At 37.6% G+C, this 23,060-nt stretch overlaps 1 protein-coding gene across 3 annotated transcripts in view; it reads left to right on the top strand.

The window, feature by feature from the left end:
- The window catches only part of Lrguk (leucine rich repeats and guanylate kinase domain containing), a 125,055-nt gene that overhangs the window by 46,867 nt on the left and 55,128 nt on the right, over positions 1–23,060 (top strand). For all 3 annotated transcript variants that reach the window (XM_010611736.2, XM_033757659.1, XM_010611735.2), the window contains 5 exons: positions 4,812–4,892; positions 7,394–7,480; positions 9,927–10,033; positions 15,252–15,371; positions 22,022–22,118. In XM_010611736.2, the coding sequence (XP_010610038.1) occupies positions 4,812–4,892; positions 7,394–7,480; positions 9,927–10,033; positions 15,252–15,371; positions 22,022–22,118 (492 nt within the window). The remainder of the gene's footprint in view (positions 1–4,811; positions 4,893–7,393; positions 7,481–9,926; positions 10,034–15,251; positions 15,372–22,021; positions 22,119–23,060) is intronic.

Below are 23,060 nucleotides of genomic sequence, written 5' to 3'. Positions count from 1 at the left end.
TTCCATTTCTCACACTAGAGCAACTATTTGGTATTTACATGTGTCCTATTTATGTTACTTAAGAGTATCAACGCAATGTACATCCATTTAGCTATGTCACTAGTTTCTCATTCTTTATGGCCGAGTAGTACTCCATTTTATTTTAAAAAAACCCACACACATTTTCTTTATCCAGTCTCCTGTTGATGGGCATTTGAGCTGCTTCCAAATTTTAGCTATTACAAATTGTGCTGCTATGAACATGGGTGCACATATATCACTGTAGTATTATTCTTTTAATTCTTTAGGCAAGATATCTAGCAGGGGAATAGCTGGGTCAAATGGGACCTTCAATCCTAGTTCTTTGAGGTATCTCCGTACTGATTTTCATAGTGGTTGCACAGGCCTACACTCCCACCAGAAGTGGAGCAGGGTTCCCCTTTCCCCACAGCCCTGCCAGCATTTGTTATTGGTTGATTTCATGATAGCAGCCATTTTTTCTGGGGTGAGGTGGAATCTCAGCATTGTTTTCATTTGCATTTCTTGAACTACCTACCAGTGATGTTGAACAGTTTTTCTTTTATTTATTTGGTATTTCTATTTCTTTGAGAAATGTCTGTTCATTTCAAATAACCATTTTTTAATTGGGTCTTTAAATTTGGGAGGTCTGTTTTTTTTTAAGTTCTCTATTCTAGATAGTAGCCCTTTGTCTGAGGAACAGCTGCTGAAATTTTTTTTCCCACTTTGTGGGTTGTCTCTTCACATTGTTTGTAGTTTCTCTTGCTGTTCAGAAGCTTTTTTTTTTTTTTTCCCTACCAGGGATCAAACTCGGGTCTATGCTCTTAAGAGGCAGGCAGTGGAATCACTGAACTAAATCCCCGGCCCCCAGAAACTTTTTAATAAGAAGAGATACCACTTGTTGATTGTTTTTGCTAGTTAGCATGCAATTGAGGTTTTGTTCATAAGATCTTTTCCTATACCAATGAACAAATATTTTAAAATTACATCAATTTGATAGAGAAAAAAATAGTGTATGTTCTATTTATATGAATTTCTTTATCAGTGAGATTAAACTTATTTGTTAATCATTGATTTAAAAAAAATTCTCTATTCAAACTGGGCATGGTGTTACATGCCTGTAATCCCAGCACTTGGGAGGCTGAGGCAGGAGGATTGCCAAGAATTTGAGGCCAGCTTGGGCTACATAGTGATCTCAAGGCCAGCCTGAACTATATAGCCTGTCTTAAAAAAAAAGAATCTATTCATTCCTTTAACTATCATTTATTTGACAACAGTTGCTCCTCTGCTTTTCATTATGCTAAATTGTTTCTATTAATTCATTTATTCAGTAGTTCTACTGAATAAATTTCTCACTGATTTATGGTTTACTTTTTAAAAATATACTGTTTCCTATATATATATATATATTGTTTGCTTGGTCCAATTGGTCTGTCTCTTGTTTTTTTTTTATGGTACTAGGAATTGAACTATGTATTGAGCTATGTCAACACTTTTAAAATGTTTATTTTGAGACAGATTCTCCATAAGTTGCTACATTGCCCAGGCTGGTCTTGAACTTGGGATCCTCCTGCCTTAACTTTTCAGAGTGCACCACCATACCTACTGCATCTGTTGATTCTTAGGCCAATCCTCCTCCTCCTCCTCCTCCTTCTCTATCTCCTCCTTTTCTTTTTCCTCCTCCTTCTGCTTCTCTTCCTTCTCTTTCTCCTTGTCCTCCTCCTCTTTTTCTTCCTCCTCCTCCTCTTCATCCTCCTCCTCTTCCTCCGTCTTCATAGAGCCCCACAGATTGAAAAACACTGTTTTACTGTACAGATTCATTCACTGGAAAAACTTTAATTATTGCACTCAGTTATTTCCTAAAGATTATGTGTGCGTGTGCGTGCGTGTGTGTGTGTGTGTGTATGTGTGTGTGTGTGTGTGTGTGTCTTGTATGTAGAGTATCATGCCATCAACAAATAATGAGAATTTAACTTCTTTATTTCCTATCTTCATTCTTTTTATTTCTTTAGCCTATTTGCTGTGGTTAAACTTCTTTAGATCTGGATATTGATGTTTAGAGAGCCTGGCCAAAAAGGAAATGGTAAAAGCAGAAGTTGACAGATTCCTTGTTGGGTAGAAAGAAGCCACCAGAGGCCAAGGAAGATACAGAACGTGCTGGTAGGACATTTTTGGCAGCAGATGGCTGAGATTCCTGTAAGAATGTAACCTTTCTGGCTGTAGTTAACTTAGTCTTAGGTTGCGAGGATTTAGCTAGTGGTGCTGCCGCCTGCCTCGCAAGCAGAAGGTCCAGAGTTTGATCCTTGGTATAAAAAAAAAAAAAAAGAGCACAGTCTTGGGGCTCTGGCCTTTTGCAGAGAGGATGCAAGGAGAAAAGATGGAGTGATATTGTGCAGCAAGGGTACCACATGCAGAACCAGTATCTGCTGCGCTTGGCTAGTTTGACTGAAATGGGGACTTAAAGCCTGGCTGTTCTCATGTTTATTTCCTCTAATAAACCTCATTCTACCCTTAGAAGGATTGGGAAGAAAGTTGGATCCTTTACATTTGATTCTTAGAAGACCCAGTAGACATCTTAGTGGTAATATGCTTTTATGTAGTCCATGATCATTGGACTCCTGGTATTTACAACATACCAAAATCTTTCCATATCAATCACCATAGATATCACCATATACTAAAATGTTCCTACTGTGGGACTGTGTTATGATTCATTTAATCATGTAATGTTGTTCTTAAGACACTAGGAACTTTTTACTTTAGACTGAATGTTTTTGAACCTATTTTTTGCCTGTTGGATGCTCTCTTTAGTGTAAACCCCTCAAAGTGGACAGCTGTGCATGTTTACACATCAGATTGCTCTCTAGAAAGACTGTTCCAATTTCTACTCTTGCCAGCCATGCCTGCAGGTGCACTTGGCCAGAACTTGTTGGTAAGACAGGATGGATGCCAGAACACATTTCTTCTTAACATTTGTTTTAGGACCAATAATAAGAGGCATATAGTAGAAGGAAATCTGTCTACTACTTAAAACTTGTAATGGCACAGTATGAACCAAGTTTACTTCCCACCTTCCTGAATAACAATATAAAACCAATTGATGTCTTTTTCTTGTAGATGATCCAATGGCAGTCTAGTGGACAGTCTATGGGAAAAGATGTGCATAATAGCATAACGTCGTTCTAGTCGGATCAAAGTGTACACATTATATAGTGTAACTTTGGAGCTTACCTTTCATATTTTATCTTTAAAAATGGCATCCTTTGAATAGGGTACATATGTTCCTTCACTGATTTACCTTTGGGATTAATTTACATTTAGTTGAATTTTGTGGTTGGATAACTCAGGAGCTATTGGTGACCTGAATGTTGGAATGCTTTTATAATGCATGCAGAAATGATTGGAAAGGTACGGGAAAGGAAATAAGGGAAAAGAAAAAAAATGAGACAATGAAAAAATGGAAATAAAGTGTTTATAAATAGGGAAGGGAGGAGGGGGTGAAGGGAGGGCAGGAACAAGGGGAAAGACTGAGAACCAAGACCTGTCATGTAAAGGTACAAAATCCCAATGATGAATGTAACTGTACTGCAAAACTAAAATGTACCAATAAACTCAATGAGGGTGAAAAAAAAAAAGAGCTAAAAAGGGATGTGTTAGGTTTTTGTCACTATGACAAAAATACTTGAGAAAAGGAGAAAAGGTTTAATTTGGCTCATGTTTTCAGAGATTTTAGTCCGTTTATCTGGCTCTATTCTCCTTGGGCTTGTGGTAAGGCAGAAATATCACGGCAGAAGTGTGGGGTGGAGAACAGCTGTTTACCTCATGGCTGTTAGGAAGCAGAGAGGGTGAGAGTCTGCGCAGGCGGTCTTCCTCTTTCTTCTGTTTTTGTTCCCCTGGGCTCCCACCCTGTTGCATGATGCTACCTATATTCAGGACAGGTCTTCCTCCTCAGTTTGCTGTGCCACACACTAACTCTCTCAAGAAACACCCTCGTAGTCGCACCCAGAAGTGTGCTTTACCAGTTTCCTACATGTTTCTCAATTCAGCAAAATTTATAATCAAGATTAACCGACACCTGAACTTACTGCTAAAGTTTGATATCTAGATTTGAAATAAGATTAGTGTATCACTTATAGAAAATTTCCATAAAAAAGTTTGTGTTTAGTTTAGTGAAAAATTCAGGCAACCCAAGCCCCATCTTGGGTTAAAGACCTACCAGGCAATCTTTTCTTCTCTTATTTTTTTAAAATCATGAAACATAAACCTATACAGAAAAGTGTATAATAACATAAGCATTCAATTTAGAAAAAAAATTAAGATGAACAGTAGATACCCATCAAGAAACAATTTTCAATTTTCTTTAAAATAATTCTCTTTTATGGGAAAAGTGATAAAGCCACACATGGTAAGCAGGGGTGTAGAAGCCAGGCCGGGGTAGGACATTGGGGGTGGTGTGAGAGGGCTAGGAGGGGAAGGGGACAACCAAGTCATCCTTGCATGCATGTTCATATTGTTTTTCTTACTGTATGTGCTATTTTTCTACTCAAATAAAAATGGGTGAGAAGAGGAAGCTTACTATTCTCTTGCCAGAGAGGGAAATAGAAAATGTGGCAGTGGTTGTCCACATGTATTGAAGGGCCTTGCAATAATTCCTATGTACTAGATAGCTCGGTGGATTCTCATTAAAAAGCATGATAATCAATGGCAAATTTTCAAAAAGTTTAATTTAAAGGATCCAAAGTGGCTCCTGTTATACCATATTTTTTATCTTTGTGCGTTGTCTGTTAGCAGTATTTTTTTCTTTGCTTAAACAGATTGCTGAGCTGGATGAAATAGAATATATTGAAAATCTTCCTATCCTTCGAATTCTCAATCTTCTAAGAAATCCAGTTCAGGTGAGGATAATCATTTATATATCGAGGAAGGGGGAAGAAAGGAGGATGATTCTGGAATTTTTCATCTTCAAGAAGGACTTTTGATAAAGAATATCAAGAATGTGAATACAGTGTTTTTTTTTAAAGCCTCATTCTCTGTCTCCTAAGATCAACTAGAAGGATTAAGCAAAGTAGCTCCTAAAATGTCTTGTTTTTCAAGAAATTGATCTTCTCTGTGACTAATGAGGTATGACATGGCACCACTGTCAGAGTAAAGCTTAAGGTCGAATGTTATTTATCTGCTCTGTGTGGTCATTTAGCACTCATCTCAGGTGGTGCTAAAGATTATAGGAGGGAGCTGATCAGATTGTAGAGCAATGTTCTTTCACTGTAGAGAATAAGAGACCCCAGAGGTGTAAACAGAATACTGTACCTATTTTACAACAGGGGAAAGAAAGTATACGATTAGATACCTAACATAATTTGCCTGGACGTAGCCGTGAAATTGCCTTGATTGTAAAATATGTAATTATGGAGTCAAGTTATGTACTACTTACTACAACAGTGGTGGTGAACCTATGGCAGATATGTTGTTTTTGTTTTAAGACAAAAGATGTTAGTGTATGGTTGTTTTTTCTAAATGAAAATCTCCATATTCAGGTTTAATTGCAGTGTTTGAACTTTGCAATAAATAAGTGGGTTTTGATTTGCAGTTTGGGCAAAAAAGTTCACCATCACTGTCCTAGAGGTTTTTAACCTCTATCATCTAAGCTTCCGGGACATTTTTTTCCCCCAGATTTCTCTGCTTTTCTCCATTAACAAATCCATTTTACTGGCCTCCTTCCTTCTCTCTTTGTCTGTCTTAGTTACTTATTTCGCTGAGACAAAGTACCTGACACCCAAAGTTAAAGGAGAAAAGGTGTACTGTAGCTCACTATTTGTAGAGGTTTCAGTTCATAGTTGGCTGGATCCAAGCCAGGGTGGCATGAAAGAGGGGCCTCACAGAGGAGAAACAGTTCATGGAGAGCAGAAGGCAGCAAAACAGCAAAGTAGCAAGCAGCAAGTAACAACAGCAGCCCTCTTTTTTGTCCCTTAGGGCAGATAGCACTCACATCCATGGTGAGGCAGCCTTAATCCTTAGACAATCATAGCATCATATCCTTAATCCCAGCATATACACCCTAGATCAAACCACCTCCAAACCACAGGTCCCTACCTGTGACCACATGAGGCTTTAAGAGGACATCTAGATACAAATACTAACACTGTTTATATTTTATTCATTTTCCTATGTCCTTCCACAGACTCTTTTTTTTTTTTTGGTACCGGGGATTGAACTTGGGTATTTGCATTTGCAAGGCAGGCCACCAAACCACTGAGCTAAATCCCTGGCCCCAACAGATTCTTGATTGTATATTTTTAATACCTTTCTGGTATGGGTATAGTGGCAAGCAATTTAAAGCATCTCTGGAAGTCAGGGAACACAGTTTAATGCCTCATCACATCCCAGTTTCAGATCTGTGGAGAGTGTTCATATATACTTCTATGTAAATTGCACAAACCCTTGGATGCACGTTGACACATCATATATGAAGCCTCCTGTAACATTTACATGTGGAAGTACATAAAATAAACGTTAAAAATTATTAAAAATTCACATAAACTAATTGTATAGATTCATGAGGTGTGGTGTGATAATTCAATACATGTGGACAGTGTGTAATGATCAGATCAGGGTAATTAGCATTTCTATATCCGAATTTCTTTGAGTTGGGAACCTAGGTAAAAGATATTATATATTTGCCACATGTGCATTCTTATGTATGAATGGCAGCATCCACTAATATCGCATTTCTAAGAGACTTGGCAGCTTAATACGAAGAAAAAAATTACACTTTTTTGATTTTTTTTTTTTTTTTTTTTGTACCAGGACTGAACTCTGGACCTTGTCTTGCGAGGCAGGCAGCGGAACCACCAAGCTAAATCCCCAGCAGAAAAATTACACTTTTAAAAGGCAGATAACCCTAATGTAGCAGATGGTAGGGAGTAATAAAGAATTTGTTTTACAAATGAATATGTTATTATTGTAAGACAAATTCATAGTGAGTGATATAAATTAATACAAAAGAATACAAAAAAGGAAAATAATAAATAGTAAAATTCCATCATTTTCAGGAACAAAATTCTTTGGCATCAGAAGGCAGTGTTTGAATCCTTGGAATTTAAGTATGAGTTGCTTCACATCTCTGAGGCTTAGCTGTTTTTTTCTTTGGAAATGAGGATAATCCTGCTCAACTCATGGGGAGAATAATAAGATGTGCACATTTGAAGAATTTATGAATTACAAGGCACAGTTTGCATCTGAGTTGTTAATATAAGGGGAGGGCTAAGCATGAACACATGGAGACCTAGGAGGGGTGTGGGGATAGCAGTGAAGGGCTAAGCTTATGAGAACAGCGTGCTGATACTTGTGAACTGGGAAGAGGAAGGCAACTGAATGTTGTTCTTGATATTTTAAATAGGAGAAATCTGAATACTGGCTCTTTGTGATATTTATGCTACTGCGGTTAACAGAATTAGATCAGAAGAAAATTAAAGTGGAAGAAAAGGTACGTAATCATGTCATTTCATGTATTTATGGAGAATATGCCCAAAGTTTCATGTTGCCTATTGTGGACCAATATAATCAATCAATGAGATGTATGCTAATATATAAATTAATTTTGTATTTTGGGACTGATTCCTTGTCTTAGGCTAGGATCTCAGTTGAACCTTCTGCAATGCTGGATACCTGACTGGGTGTGGTGATACATGTCTGTAATCCCAGCACTCTGGCAAGCTGAGACAGGAGGATCCTAAGTATGAGCCTAGCCTGGGCAATTTAGCAACTCAGTGAGACCCTGTCTCAAAATAATAAATGAAAGGCTGGGAACAGAGCTCAGTCCAGAGGCCCTGAGTTTAATCCCCAGTAACCCAGAAATACACACACATGCACGCGCGCACGCGCACACACACACACACACACACACACACACACAGCTGGGCATTGGCATCAACACAAATGCAATGGAAGCCCAGCCATTGGTAGAGTGGAAAGCCTGATAGTAAGGGACAAGAACAACACTCTTTTTATCCTCTTACCTAGGTCATGTTGTGGCAGACTCGCCGTTTAGATGACTGTTCTATTCAGAGGGTGTATGATTCCGTGTTACTTTTAAAATGCATTTAACAATAAAATGTTTTATAATGTCATTCTACCTTATAATGTAAAGATACTCAAATAAATCACTACCCTGATATTTTAAGTGTTTCAATTTTGCCCTTTAAAATGATGATTCATTTGGTCACGCAATTCTACAGTAACCAGGTCTTGAATGTTAGGATCGATCTCTATTGCTGTGGTAGCTGTTTTTCGTTGTCCCTTAGTGGCTGATGACTGCTGAAATCTCTACTCCTGAAGGAATTCTTACACTGGATACAAATTTGAGATAAGAATAAAAGCAGGTATAAATACATAGGCACACATTCCGTCTCATAGATGACTTTCTGCAATCTTGGGTAAGGGTAGAAACAGATGCTTCCCCATTATTTTTCTCACATTCATAGGCACTTAAGTTTCTTTTTTCCATTAACATTTTGCAAAAGAAATAAGAATTAAACCATGTATTCAGGAAAAGTGTGGTAGTTGAGGATAATGTATTTAGAACTATGTATTGTGAAGAAAAGACTTGTTCAAGGTGTGATAAAAATACATACATTTTTAAATTTAAAAAAATTATTAAAAGTCACATTGTCATTAATCCTCCTCAATATACGTCCGCTCACTTCGAACACACCCCGTCATTCTTGCCACTTTCTAAAGCAGTTCTGGAAGTCCTCTTTCATGAGTGGCTTTAATTGTGCTGTCATGACTGCCTTATGCCCGAGTCACTTCAAAACATTTGCCTTTCATAATCATTTTGACATTGGAGAAGAGCCAGAAGTCATATGGTGCCAAATCTGGTGGATAAAATGGATGAGGACAGACTAATACATTTTTATTTAAACATTCATCGTAGTTTTTCATCTTTACTTTATACCCTTGACTAGAGAAATTTAAGCTAAAAGAAGTTTTTGTAGAATGCAAAATCTTGGGAATAATTTTAAAAATTTTTTTATTTTAATTTTTTGGTATCAGAGATTGAACTCAGGACCTTGCACTTGCCAGGCAGGTGCGGTTCCACTGAGCTAAATCCCTGGCCCCTGTGAGAATAATTCTCAGTGATACAGTATGATAAAAAGTTCACCAGAATCAACTACCTGGAATCTATAAATTTTATCCCTTCTACTCCTAGAAAAAGTTGGAATGTTTACTATATTAAAAGTAACCCGGGCCGGGGATTTAGCTCAGCAGTTTGGTGGCCTGCCTCGCAAGCTCAAGGACCCGAGTTCAATCCCCGGTACTAAAAAAACAAAACAAAACAAAAGTAACCCAGGCTGGGGATTTAGCTGAGTGGTTCTGGTGCCTGCTTCAAAAGCACAAGGACCTGAGTTCAATCCCAGGTACGCCCCCCCCAAAAAAAGGAATGTAGATTTATGATGAATGTTAACTATACTGTATATCTAAAAAGTACCAATAAACTCAATGATAAAAAAAAAGTAACCATGAACTTCAGGATTTCCTTTTCCCATTTCCACTTTCAAATGAAGGACTATAAAGAAGCAGGGCCGCAGTAAAGGGAAAAAATGAGAACCAAGACTGTCATGTAAAGTTACAAGATCCCAATGATGAATGTAACTATAATGTATACCTAAAATATACCAGTAAACTCAATGAGAGAAAAAAAAAGAAGCAGGAGATCAGAAGACTCCTTTCAATATTTAAAAAATAATTATCATTATTTATTTTTTAGGAAAGTTAGAGTTGATATGAAGATCGAATACAAAGGCTCGTGGTTATGTGTTATTTTGTGTACCTGGTTATATGTCTAGATTGTTTCATTAAAGAAAACTTAAACATTCACTTCTTTTTAGAAACAAATCATTTCCCCTTGCACTCTCCTAATTCTGGAATAGGTGGCAGCTGTGAATAAATATGACCCTCCCCCTGAAGTGGTCGCAGCTCAAGATCACCTGACCCATGTTGTCAACAGCGTCATGCAGCCTCAGAGGATCTTTGACAGGTATTTATGAGTATTCCATGAGTAAGCACAGGTAGCCAGAGAAGAACCTCATCATTTTCCTTAGCCCTCTATTTTGTGTCCCTTCATTTCCTGTAAAGGCTACTTTCTCACTTTCCCTGAGGATAGGGCCCAGTCTTCATGTGAAAGACTGTAAGTCCCTTGTGGTGTGTTGTTGTGAATGTGGATGTGCTCTTTACCCACTCACTGGTTGGTGTTTTTCCAGGCATGGCAATGAGCTGATTGATCTTCATTCTTTTATCTGACCCCTTGTATGTTGGCTAAGCTGAGCCATATAACATGAAAGCTTTAAAAAGTTTGTTGACTTTTCTGCCTTAGGAAACTCACAGACAGCCTCATTAACAGAAAATCATGATCATTCATATCCATTATAAATCTTTTCTTGGGTGTCAAACAATGCTACATACCCCAGCCAAAGACCACTCTATGAATTCAGGCTATTAGAGAGTCCCTAGAAGGAAGCCCAGCTAGCCTCCGGGAAGCCTGACATAGTCTTTGCACTGAGCTGCAATCAACCCAGCAGGGAGGAGTGGTCCAGCTTGTTTGAACACATGAATAGAGTCTCTCACCTCTAAATTTGAAGACAGATTTACCATGGTTTCTCCATTTCTTTTAAAACAATCTGTTGAAGCAGATGGCCATTTATGCTATAAGTATAATGCAGAAATTCTATCAATTCTCAAAGGCACTTTAAAAGTACTTGTAAAACTCTCAGATGTCAATGGCTTTTTTTCTTCATGTGGTATTTGCTCCTGTGCTTCACCTGGTTGGTTTCCTGCAGAGATCAGAATGTTTTATTTTCCAACCCAGGACAGGAGTTTTACATATAATTTGATAATATAGACACTGACAGTTTTATATGTGCATGAGATTCCTCTAGGTGAAATGATATATCATATATTTGCATACATCTGGAAAAGCTCATTTGATTTAAAAGAAGTATATTTATATCTTCATTGTATTTCTTTTTTAGTTTATAATATTGGTACTTGTTTCATGCTTTAGAGTATATTTGTATAAAAGCATGTATCAAATATTTGCAGTAGTGTTTTGATAAATGTGTATTTCTTGATCATTTCTGGCTTTCAGGCAAATAGAAAGGCCAAGCAGGCCTGGATGTTCAGAACAGAACAGCACTCATAGTTCTAGATCAGTAGCTGGCCTGCCTGACATTTCCCTTCCCATGCCAGGCCAGCACACAGCTCTCTAGACCACCAGAAGTCAAGTCCAGGAGTCATTTTGACTCTTGACCTCGTGAAATATCTGTTGAATTATTGGAGAATCACTGGCCCCTCCCTTGGCATGACTGGGGATAAGAATACCATGTTAGAATGAGACAGACAAACCTTGACTGGCCAGGTAACCACTGACAGCTCTCTTGCTCTTTGATATGACAAATGTCCTCAGTTTTATCTTGTATGTGTTCTGTCCCAAATCTATCATTAGCTACTTCCCCAAGAAGCACTGATTTTTTGTGAGAAATGGCACTTCCTATTCTCAATCTGAGTGCTAATAGTATTTATTGCTGCTGAGTTGGTCATTGTTTCTAGGCCTTTTAGTGAAAAGAACCAAGAACATCTTTTGTTTTGATGTATTCATTCATATACCCATCTATCTACCCATCCTGTCTGTACCTGTCTATCCCATCTAATTATTTCTCTATGTCTAGATAGCTCTCTCTAGAACTCCTGATAATGTTACTTAGAACTAAATTTCAAGACAACTGTCAAGGTTTTATTTAGCCTTTTCCGTATCACATCTCTATTTTCTTTTCTCCCACACAGAGAATCCTGGTTGTCAGTCATACAGAGAAGTTCAGAATTGCAAAATCCCATAATGATGTATTTTTTAAAGTCTGTGTTATATCACAGTGGTATCAGAAGACCAATACTATTACCAACATGATCGCTGAAAGTGATTAAAAGCATTTTTGCCTTTGTTTACCCACTCAACCCCTTCCCCAGCTCCCAGCCCCCTGATAACCTCTTACTTACTATCTTCATGAATTTGCCTATTCCATTTATTGTACCAACCACTCCTTTTTAAAAGTAGTGGATTGTACTTTTATATCAAAACATACAGTCATCACATATTATACTCTCTTCTTTGTTCTCATTTAGTCTTAGTTCTCATTAGTCCAAGGCAACTGCATATTTATTAATCATGAGTCCTTATATTGGTGTCTGTTGCATCATTTTAGTTGTGCAAAGCCTGTTTTCTAAATGATTCCTCAGGAAGGGCTATAAGATCATTCTTACATATTGATAGTTTGTGTCTTTCATACTTGGAAGTCATTTTTGCTAAATATTAAATTCATAGCTCACACATTCTGCCCTTGAATACATTAAAGATTTCTTTTGACATGAAACATTGGTATCAAAATCTGATAATTTGTTTTCTCTTATAAAGTCCTGTGCTGTCTTTTTCTGGTTTTTTTTTCCCCCTTTTTCTTTGAAGTCCAGTAATTTTACTAGATGTAATGTTAGTATTAGTTGTTCTGGGATATTTAGGTATAATGTATGCCCCTTTTTTGTTTAGTGTTTTTTTTTTTAATTTTAGGAAACAAATTTTAAATTAGTTCTTAAAATTTTCCTGTCCCTTTGCTTTGATTTTCTTTTTCAAGAAAACCTCCTTTGCCTATTTTCAGTATTTGTCACTTTCTCTCAAGTATTTTTTTCTCCTTAGATATTTTTCTTAAAAAGAATTTATTTTGAGATAATTGCAAATTCACAGGCAATTGTAAGAAATAACACTAAGAAATTCTGCATATGTTCCACCCACTTTTTCCCAAAGATGATCTTACATAACTTTAGTTGGGTTTCAAAATAAGCAAATTGACCAGGAAATCCACCAATCTTACCAGATTTCAGTTTTTCGTGTACTTGTGTATGCATTTAGTTCTCTGTAATTCTGTGCAAACATTACATGGTTAGGCTCATCTGTGCACCACTACATTCATGACACAGAGCAGTTTCATCACAAGGATTCCTGGTGATGCTCTTTAATAGCCACAGTGATATGGGAGTTATATCGGACCTCCATATGATATAGGAAAATATAACTCCCAACCGGCTAGATGTCAGATACATCCAGATCATGTTCCCCAGAATCGAAGAATGAATTCTAGGGAACAACAGACATTAAGAGTAGGAAATATTTATTGAGAGATATAGCTCCTGACAGGCAGGAGTGGCCCCAAATGGGTAGCCAGGGACCCCACTTTACAGAGGAAATTTTATAGAACACTACCATGTTGGGTACAAAGTAGGTGAAAGCTATGATCAGCCAATAAGATTACAAGTATAATCACTTAGATAATAGTGATCCATTGGGGAAGCAAATCACATAGCAAGGGTACATAAGAAGAACAAAGAACTTCTTTGGGACGGATAGGTCTGAGGATCTTGGTCACCCACAAAGGTGACTGATATCTATCTAGACTTTATTGGGCCAGGTGTTACCACTTATCTCATCCCTTGGGAAAGGATGTAGGCCTGGTCATCTTTATTTTGAAGCCTGATCTCCAATGGATGTGCCTCCAGCCCACAGTTGTAATGTGTTTTTATCTTTTGTACTGACTTGAGGGCCAAGCCCTGTGTGACTGACTGTAATATCACTACCTTAGCAGTCTATAATAAACTGTGCCTCCTTCCCTTTCATCTTTTCTTACCCTTGGCAACCACTGTGAATCTGTCCCCATCTCTATAACGTGATTATTTCAAGAATGTCATATAAATGGAATCATACAGTATAGCTATTAGATTTTATACCCTCCCTCAACATAATTCTCCAGAACTTCACCCAAGTTGTTTCATGTATTGACAGTTCACTCTTTTTTGTTGCTGAGTAGTATTCCATGCTGTGAATGTGTCACAGATAACATAACCATTCACCTGGTAAGGATAGCTGGGTAGATTCCAGTTTTGGGCCATTAATGAAGTTGCTATGGACGTTCATGAACAGGTTTTGCATATGTACAATTTGAGTCCATCTGCATCTCATAAATACCCAGTGGCTCTTGGGATTCTCTGTCCTCAGATCTTCCAGGCCTTGCCGTGTTACATCTTCCATACAAACTCTAGGACAGGCAGGCTTTGTTAGGGTTTGTGTTCCTGGAGATACCTTTCCTTTCATCTGGTTTTGTTATACATGTTTTCCAAGGGCTCTTGTTCTTAAATTTTTATGCTTTTCTGTGGGTACTCAGTGATCCTGGATAATGTGCTATTTATTTCATAGTTTTCAGACTCTTCAATGAATCCACACCTAAGCCATGTATTTAAAAATATCTTATTTTAACCCAGCTTGGTGGTACATGCCTATAATCCTAGAACTCTGGAAGGCTGAGGCAGGAAGATTATAACTTTGAAGCCAGCCTGAGAAACTTAGTGACTTAGCAAAAACCTGTTTCAAAATTTAAAAAAAGGAAACAAAACAAAACAACCAGAGCTGTGTATGTAGCTCATTTCAAAGGCCTATATTTAATCTCCACTACCACAAAAAAATTTTATTGGGTAATTTTACAAATTGTTTCATGAGTGGAGTCCAAACTCAAGAGCTTAGCATAAAGGAGATTTTATTAAATTCATTCTTCAGTTCATTCTTCAGGCATGGAAACTAAGCCTAGAAGTGTATATAACTCTTCCTCCGAGCAAGTTAATTAACCTTTCTGTACTTCAGTTTCTTCATGTGCTAAGTGGGATAATGACAGGAATATCTTTATTAGTTTCTTATAATTAAAGCACTACACATAAAACTCCTAGAATAGTGCCTGGCAAGTAGTAATTACTCACGTAAATTTTAGTTGTTATTATTGTTTGTTTTGCCTACCTGCATTCTAATGTAATAGGTATGAATGTTAAACATTAATGCTCAGAGAGCAGTCACGTCTTTTATTGGTAAGTTCTGAGACTACTTTAGCAATCAAGAACTAATCTGTCTTACCACATTTTCCTTTTAAAAAGCTCTGCAAAGTAAATTTACACAAATTTGCATTTTACCTTGTTACCTATGCTTTGAAGATTATTTTTGATAATTATAATCAGCTTATTTCTGGAAAGTAATCGCATCCTTCCACCCTGTCTGGGTACAGCAAGTGCTCATCAACGATGCTTGTGAAATAGTGATTGGGTCAAATGGCTATAGTTAACATGTGATCTCTCTGCCAGGTATGGGACAGTAATTTCTTGGTCCTGTGTTGCAGCACCCTTCCTAGTTTGGACGCCCCTTATCCCATGCTGATACTGGCTGGACCTCAAGCTTGTGGGAAACGAGAACTTGCTCACCGCCTCTGCAGACAGTTTAATTCTTACTTCAGATATGGGTAAGTTTATTTATTGACTTGTAAGCCTCAGACATTCTTCCAAATTGTTTTGTTTTGTTTTGTTGGTACTGGGGATCGAACTTGGGTCCTTGGGCTTGTGAGGCAGGTGGTGGCGTCACTGGCCTAAATTACTGGCCCCTCTTCCAAATTGATAAAATCTCAGGTATTCCTAATTTTGACTATTTAAACAAGCGCACAAATATACAAAGCAACTTGCTTATGATGCAGTCTGCAGCAGAGCTTGAAGTGGTAATCTAATTGAGTGCTCAGTAGATGTGAACTCTTGGTAAGGACAGAGCAACCTGAGAGCGTTAGTCCTTGAAGGTAAATTATTGGTAAAATTAGATCAGTGTGATTATCTAGTCTTACAAATACCAAGAATCTTGATTCTCATTTCATTCTAATTGATGTGGTAGAGATGCTTGTTAGCAAGAACCAAGAAGTAAAATAGTTTATCTTTTGCGTAACAGACAGTAAACATAGCAGTGACCACTGCATCAGACAGTCAAATAAGCGTGGTACATCTGTGCCATTGCTCATCTTTGGCATTAGAGGTTCTAGCTTCTTCTCCATTTATTATGTTATAGTGTGTGTATTTTTTAACTTTAATTCTCTTCATGTTTAGTTTAATTCAATGCCAGCCCAAATTGCACTGTAGGGTTTGAAAATACTGTGCTTTGTAATTGAGCAAAAAGGTGTTTGAAGGCAGGATTCCTCTGCTGTTTTCTGGTGGTGTGACAGCATTGTGACCATGCCTTGGTGGGTGGGGTTGCACTTCAGGGACGCCTCAAAGTTCTTTCCTGCTTCGGCAGTACTTGAGCTTCTGTGTCCCCAGACCTGCCTTCCTCTTCTAAGGCAGATTTCAGGAGGAAGGACAGAAAAGGGGCAGCGTTTCCTGTCCTTTCCTTCAGAGGAGTAGTCCATACACTCAAATTTTCTGGAGCAAATATTGAGCCATTCCCTAGTGGCCCTGTTAAAATAGAGGATAAGATCAGGAAGACTAGTTCCATCCAAGAAAACTATTCTTCTAGATTTACAGATTTTTTTTTTAGAGGTTTCTGGGAATCAGATTTAGAATTGTCATTGGGTCTCTAAAATGGGTTTCCTCTTTTATTTTTTATGTGTGGCAAAAGAATTACTTTTAGATTAGTGCTATGTGTTGATGAGCTGAGGATGTGACTACAAATTTATACAGGACAGCAAGAAAAATAAGTGCAAACTTTTCTAAGGCTGTAACAAAAAAAACCTTCACTTAAACTACATATGTTCAATAGAGTTCCTCGCAGCTGTTACCCACTTTGTATTTCATTTTTCATTCATTTAGGTATTTAAAATTGCAGTTGGACAACTCGAAGATGCATATAGTATAGAATAATTTGCTTAATGTATTTTATACACTGAAATTTCAAAAATTAAAGTTAATACTAGAATTTTAAAAGTATACAGAGCCATTATGCTTATATAGAGGCACCTAACCTGTTTTAAAAGATAAGCTGAATACTGTGAATAGAAAGTCAAACATGGGCAAAAGGGTATTGCTAATGTGTAAATTTAGAACATTTTAGCAAACCAAAGTGCTAGAGCTTTCTCTTTCATATCTCTGATACCAATTATGTTGTTAATAGTTGGCAGCCTGGTCCTTTTTATTTGCTTGTGATGTGCTACTGCTTGATTAGTCTGATGTATTCTTGCAGGTATTTGTTGACTCATCATCACATTCTGGTATAATCTGCTTCTACTTTCTTACCTGCCCCCATTACTCATTTTTACTAAATCCTATATTTTCCTTGTTAGAAAGTTTATTGTGCTTTGATTGATTTATTTCATATCTGTTTTCTCTGCTCATCTGTCACCCCAGTTGGGGTAGGGGCCACGTCAGTCTTATTTACCGTTTGAGTTTTCATTGCCCAGCAGATGGCCAGGCACTTAATATATGTGCGGTGAATATCTGTGAAGTGACCCAGTGAGAGAATGAGTAGTTGAATTAATGGTAATATATGCAATGCTTAGTGGAAATAGCTATGATAAGAGGCAAAGATGGTATTCCTGGTATATATATGGGGAATTGGATGGATTCATTCATTCATTAAATATTTATTAAGTCTTTTTTTTCCATGTGCTTGTCAATAAGGATAGAATGGAAACAAGACTGGTGAGGTCCTTGCCTTCATGAAACATAGAATCTGGTGGGCAACTCAGACCTTAGATAATTAGTATGTATAGTTTGTGTGGTGGCCTGAGATGGCAAAATGGAATCTTTAAATGAACCTCATATCCTGTACTGTCAGTGCTGCCTCTAGGATTTTTCTCCTGTGGCCAAAATTAGTGGTGAGTGGAAAAATACTTCTCACTGCTCCCTACTGATTGCATCCTCAGTCATCCACCTCCCTCATGGGCTCCAGAGTGCTGGCCAACCACTCACTGTCATGTGCCCCAGAGGCAGAGACCAGGACTAGTTTGGGGGTACACATCATTCTGAGAATTCCATCAAGGTCTGGAACAAAGATTATGTCTCTGGGTAAAAAAGGTGTTAGATAGCTAGTAATTTTATCCATTGATAAAGTAAGCAAGTTCTACTATTATATGTAGCAGCTTTCTGATTAAAAGTGAGGATAAAACTAAAGCACATCTGCAGGGGCAAGGTAATGCTTTTGTTTAGACTTTATTTTTAAATTCTTTACCCAACATAAGTTTTATTGATCTTTAATTAAATGAAAGCAGGCATGGATATGGTCTCGTTGTGAAATATAAAAGCATTTTTAAAGGCATTTTCTCTGCCATTTGCTTGAATCTTTTCCTCTTATTTATTTTCTCCTGGTGTTTTATTTCCTTTGTAAATTGTATTGACTGAAGATCCAGACATTTCAGTGAAATTTTCATATGCTAAGCTGTATATCGAGAGAATAAATAAAAATATAATTCAGTCATATAACAAATAGTGGTGTGGCTGAGAAATTCTACTCTAGTCTTAGGTTGTGATTTTACTATTTGTTCCTGTTTTCAGAAATAGGTTGGATGTTCTTTCTTCTGTTACGAGTGGCCTGGAGATACACATTTAGTGCCTTCACAGTGTGTCTATTTATTTCTAACTTTATATTACCACACAAATCAGTGGCTTCTTGGAAAAATACTGGATAATGAGGGCACCACAAAATAATACCAGTTTGCCTTTTAATCTTCCAGATTTAAGGTCATATTATGAATCTGAATAGTCCTGAAAGAAAACCTTCACTCTTCTTTCAATCTCTATTTTATAACAATCTCTATTTTCATAACCTTCTCATAATGTTGACTACTAAATATACTTTACTTTTCACATTATCATAAATAATTGCATTATAATACAGTAGTTGCATGAGATGGTCTGAGGTATAGCAACCCAAATAAAGTCTACTCTGATTTGTCTATACAAATATAACACATTTGCAGAATGGTTCATTTATTCATTCAGCCAGTAGTTATTGAGCACTGTCCACATGCCATGTGCTGGTGATAAAAACTGAAATGAACAGACATGGGTCTTGTCCTCTTGGAGACTTCCAGTCAAGGCATGGGGCTTAGACAGGAAATGCTGTCTAAGAAGATAATTTGCAATGATGAGGAAAGTAAAGAATGATCAAAGTGAAAGAGAAGCAGGATGTGGAGCTTCAGTGGAGTTCCTTGCAGAGAACAACAGCCAAGTTTTATTAACTGAGCACACTTGTGGTAGCACGGATAAGCTTGATGATGGGAAATGCAGAAGAAAAGACTGGATAGAATCAAAGTGCTGTTAAGCAGGGAAATTGAATATTCTCAGGTGCATTTTAGAGAGTATCCTGTCAACAGTTAGGATGGGGCTTGGGGAAAGAAGGCTAGAGACAAGAAGACCAATTAGAATATAGAGACAGGTGATGAAGGTAGGATTTGGAAGGTGGTGTGTAGTTAAGGGAACATGAGCAGAGTAGGGGCTTCATGAAATCTGATACTCAGACATAGTATGTACAGGAATCCCTGTATTCATGGTCCCTTAAATCATGTCCAGCAATTTATTGATGTATACTAGCATTGAATGTGAAAACCAATTTAACTTACCTGTAAAATGTTCTAGAATACCTGGACTTTTGGGGGTGCCCTTTGGAAAAGCTCACTCACAATATGGCCATGCTGTGGTGTGCTTGAGTTCATATGTGGTCATTGCCAAGCCTCTGCCTAAATATTGGTAGTATCAGGAAGTTCAGTATTTCCTGGTTGCAAATTGAGATTCTAAATCTGTGTGCTTCTGAATCATGCTGAAAAACAACAACAACAAAAAGTCTACATTCCCATCCATTTGCCAGCTGTTCTTAAACATCTTTTCTTCCTATTACATTTCCCTGGATATTTTAGCATTCTGTTATTTGGCGTGTTTATTCCCATTTCCTTTGCTCCTGATCATCTCCTTTCCAGGGGCACTTTTGCTTAGCAGCCTTGATGGCAGTTCCTCAATTATTTGGCCTTTATAATGTCTAATCTTCCTCCACACTTATTTAGGATCGGACTTGCAGTCTAGAGTTAGTCTCCAAATCAGTCCTTTTGTCTATTAAGTGAAACTGACAGGAAGTATAGCTTCCACTACAAACCATGATTTGATTATTTACCTTGACTAATCTAGTACGTTAATTAATAAAGAACAAACTCATAGACATATTTAGGCACAAGGGGGAAGGTTATTTGAAAGGGATGGCTCAAATAAATTCGTCTGAATTTAGAATCATTTTTTAAAAAAAGTTTTGTGAAACATCGCTTTCACTATGAAGTGTTCCTTTTAAGACATTCACAGTTGGGTGGCATATTACACAGTGAACATTTCTGTATGTGAAAATTGGATGACAGATTCAAAAAACCCACAGGTCATCTTAGGTCCTTCTTAATAGAAAGTTCTACACAGTTGCAGATTCTGTCATCAACCTTCTCCACATCAGTGGAGCATCCCTTTGTTTACCTGCCTACATGCTTCAGATTGCTTCTTTGTTTTGTCTCCCTTTTAAAAATTCTCAAAAAGTGCCTGCCGCTCAATTCTTTTGCAGGGAAATGTAAATTCAGTGTAGCGTGTAAAAATTGTGCTAAGGGTCCGCAGCACTGGATGCCAGGCCACGTATTTATCTTCCTTGACTGTCAGGGACACCAATAGACAGAGGATCCCAGGTCTCTGCCGAGGCAGTGGAAGAAATGCCAGTGCATTCAAACCACAAAACAAATGTCACAGTGTTTTGACAGTCATCTCTGAGGATGTATATTCTTTCCGGAGTATATAACTTAAATGTAATATGAAGATCTGAAAATGTGCTAGTGCCATTAATTCTAGAAGGGAAACATTCAGATATAAACATTTGTCCTTGATTTTATGTCAGGTAGGTTTTTCAGGTTGCACCTTTACCTTCTTAATTAGTATGCTATTTAAAAAAGAGTTGACTTTGGAGTCATCCTGGTGTTGCTACTTAGGAACATACATGACTGTTGTGCCTCAGTTTCATCATCTGTAAAATAGAAATAAGAACAAGATCTGCCTTATGGTTTTTGTGAGAAATAAGTGAAACAACATGTCAGGTGTTTGGCTATTTTCATCTCATTTTAAAATCCCAGGGTGATCTAAACATCAGTTTGCAGTCCTAGAACTTAATGCTGGAAAGGCAGAATGATATGAAATCCAGAGTCCCAGGGAGCAGGGACCCCTTATTCTAGTTCCGGGACTGGGCCCATCCTGCAATGTGACCCTGGCCAAGTCACTTTTATAGTTTCTATACACTGGAGTTCCTAGCTGCTATTAGCCACTGTATGCATTTCATTTTTATTAATTTTATAGTTATTTGGTGAATATCTGCTATATGTCAGGCATTGGGAATGCAAGATAAACAAGACAAGATAAACAAGATAAAAGTCCTCCCCTCATGATTTATATGTTCTGGGAAATAGAGAAAAAAATCTATATGAAAGAAGGCAGTGTTGGTGATAGAGAGTTGTCAGAAGTCTTATAGGGTGGGGATTATTTTTAGACAATGGATGGAAAAAGCCTTTCTGGTTGAGATGAGAATTCTGATCAGCATCGGACTTGTAAATTCCCATAGGAAGGTCAAGTATAATACTGATGTGGACTTGCAGCACAGGATGAATGAAATGTCTCTGCCCTCCAGTGTTGGAGGAGCTCTGAACAAGCACTAGACTGCAGCTGGCACAGACTGACACTATGGGAGTATGAAGAGATGCACAATTCAGCCACTGGAGCTCAGGAAAAATGCTGGGAAGGGTGACAAATTGAATCTGGCAAAACAAGTGGACCAGCAAGGTGGAGAAAGAGGAGGGGAGCCTTCAGAAAATGCATACAGGGCAGAGAGAACATGAAAGCAGTTAGTTGGGTAATGGATATTGTTGTACTTATTTAAGAATTATTAGGCAGAGAGAGTGATTCAGATGGTGATAAATAGCAGTGAATAAAAATTTGATCCTGATAATCAACAATTTGTATAATCCTTACAGTCTGTAGTGATTAGTGTCTTCACAATTAGATTATTTTATGATTTATGCTGTATACATCTATTTCAATTTCTTAAACATTTTGTTTACTGAAAACTCCTCAGTTTTGAATTTCAAGGTAATAGAAGACATAGACTAGGTTATCTATTTTGTGATTTTAGGGCCTGTCACACTACAAGGCCACCATACTTTGGAGAAGGGGATCGAGTTGATTATCATTTTATCTCTCAAGAAGTTTTCGATGAAATGCTCAACATGGTAAGGAGATTTTCCTATATTTTTATTGTATAAGTAATACATGTTCTAATTCAGAAATACTAGGAAATAGTGATTTTTTTTTAAAAGGGAAAAGTTAAATTTTATACTTGTAAGTCTCATTTGAGTTGAAATATTTTTGTTTTTTGTTTTTTTAGAACCTTGATTGTCTAGTCATTGGCAGTAAGGCACACTCCTTCGTCTTTGAATTCACTTTCTAAAAAACAATTTGTTTCTTCTTGGCTGGCCTTCATACAGAAAGGCAGTCCTCATAAGCTAGGATGTTTCATCTATTGAAAGTACGTGGGAATGTTAGTACATGCCCAGCCATGACTTCAGTTAAACTGTATCTTACAACTTTGTCATTGCTAATGAACCTGTAAGCCTCCTGCTTTTTCTTAACCATCAGCCTTATTTTTGTTTGTATTGTCCTTTCTGTTGTCACATGAATCCAACACTACTACTTTTTTTTTTTTTTTTTTTTTGGTACTGGAAATTGAACTCAGGCCCTTGCTCTTGCAAGGCATGCAGGGGCACCCCTGAGCTAATTCCGCCGCCCACACTACTACTTTTTTTTTTTTTTTGGTACTGGAAATTGAACTCAGGCCCTTGCTCTTGCAAGGCATGCAGGGGCACCCCTGAGCTAATTCCGCCGCCCACACTACTACTTTTTTTTTTTTTTTTTTTTGGTACTGGAAATTGAACTCAGGACCTTGCTCTTGCAAGGCATGCAGTGGCACCACTGAGCTAATTCCGCCGCCCACACTACTACTTTTTCTTCTAAAGCCTTCTTGAAGGTGCTAATCCATTTCTGGCCTTGAAAGATCACCATCCAGCTAGGGACATGGATAGGTACATCTTCCCTCTGCTCTGTCCCCTTCTCTTTCCTCCCTCCAGTCTTTGTCTTCCCCCTGAATAATGAGCCTGGCTTGTACCCTCAATGTA

Source organism: Fukomys damarensis, unplaced genomic scaffold, assembly GCF_012274545.1.
Source record: "Fukomys damarensis isolate Sample0158 unplaced genomic scaffold, DMR_v1.0_HiC HiC_scaffold_4, whole genome shotgun sequence".
Classification (NCBI taxonomy): Eukaryota; Metazoa; Chordata; class Mammalia; order Rodentia; family Bathyergidae; genus Fukomys; species Fukomys damarensis.
The sequence above is the reverse complement of the archived record's forward strand: the minus strand, read 5'-3'. Positions and strand labels throughout refer to the sequence as shown.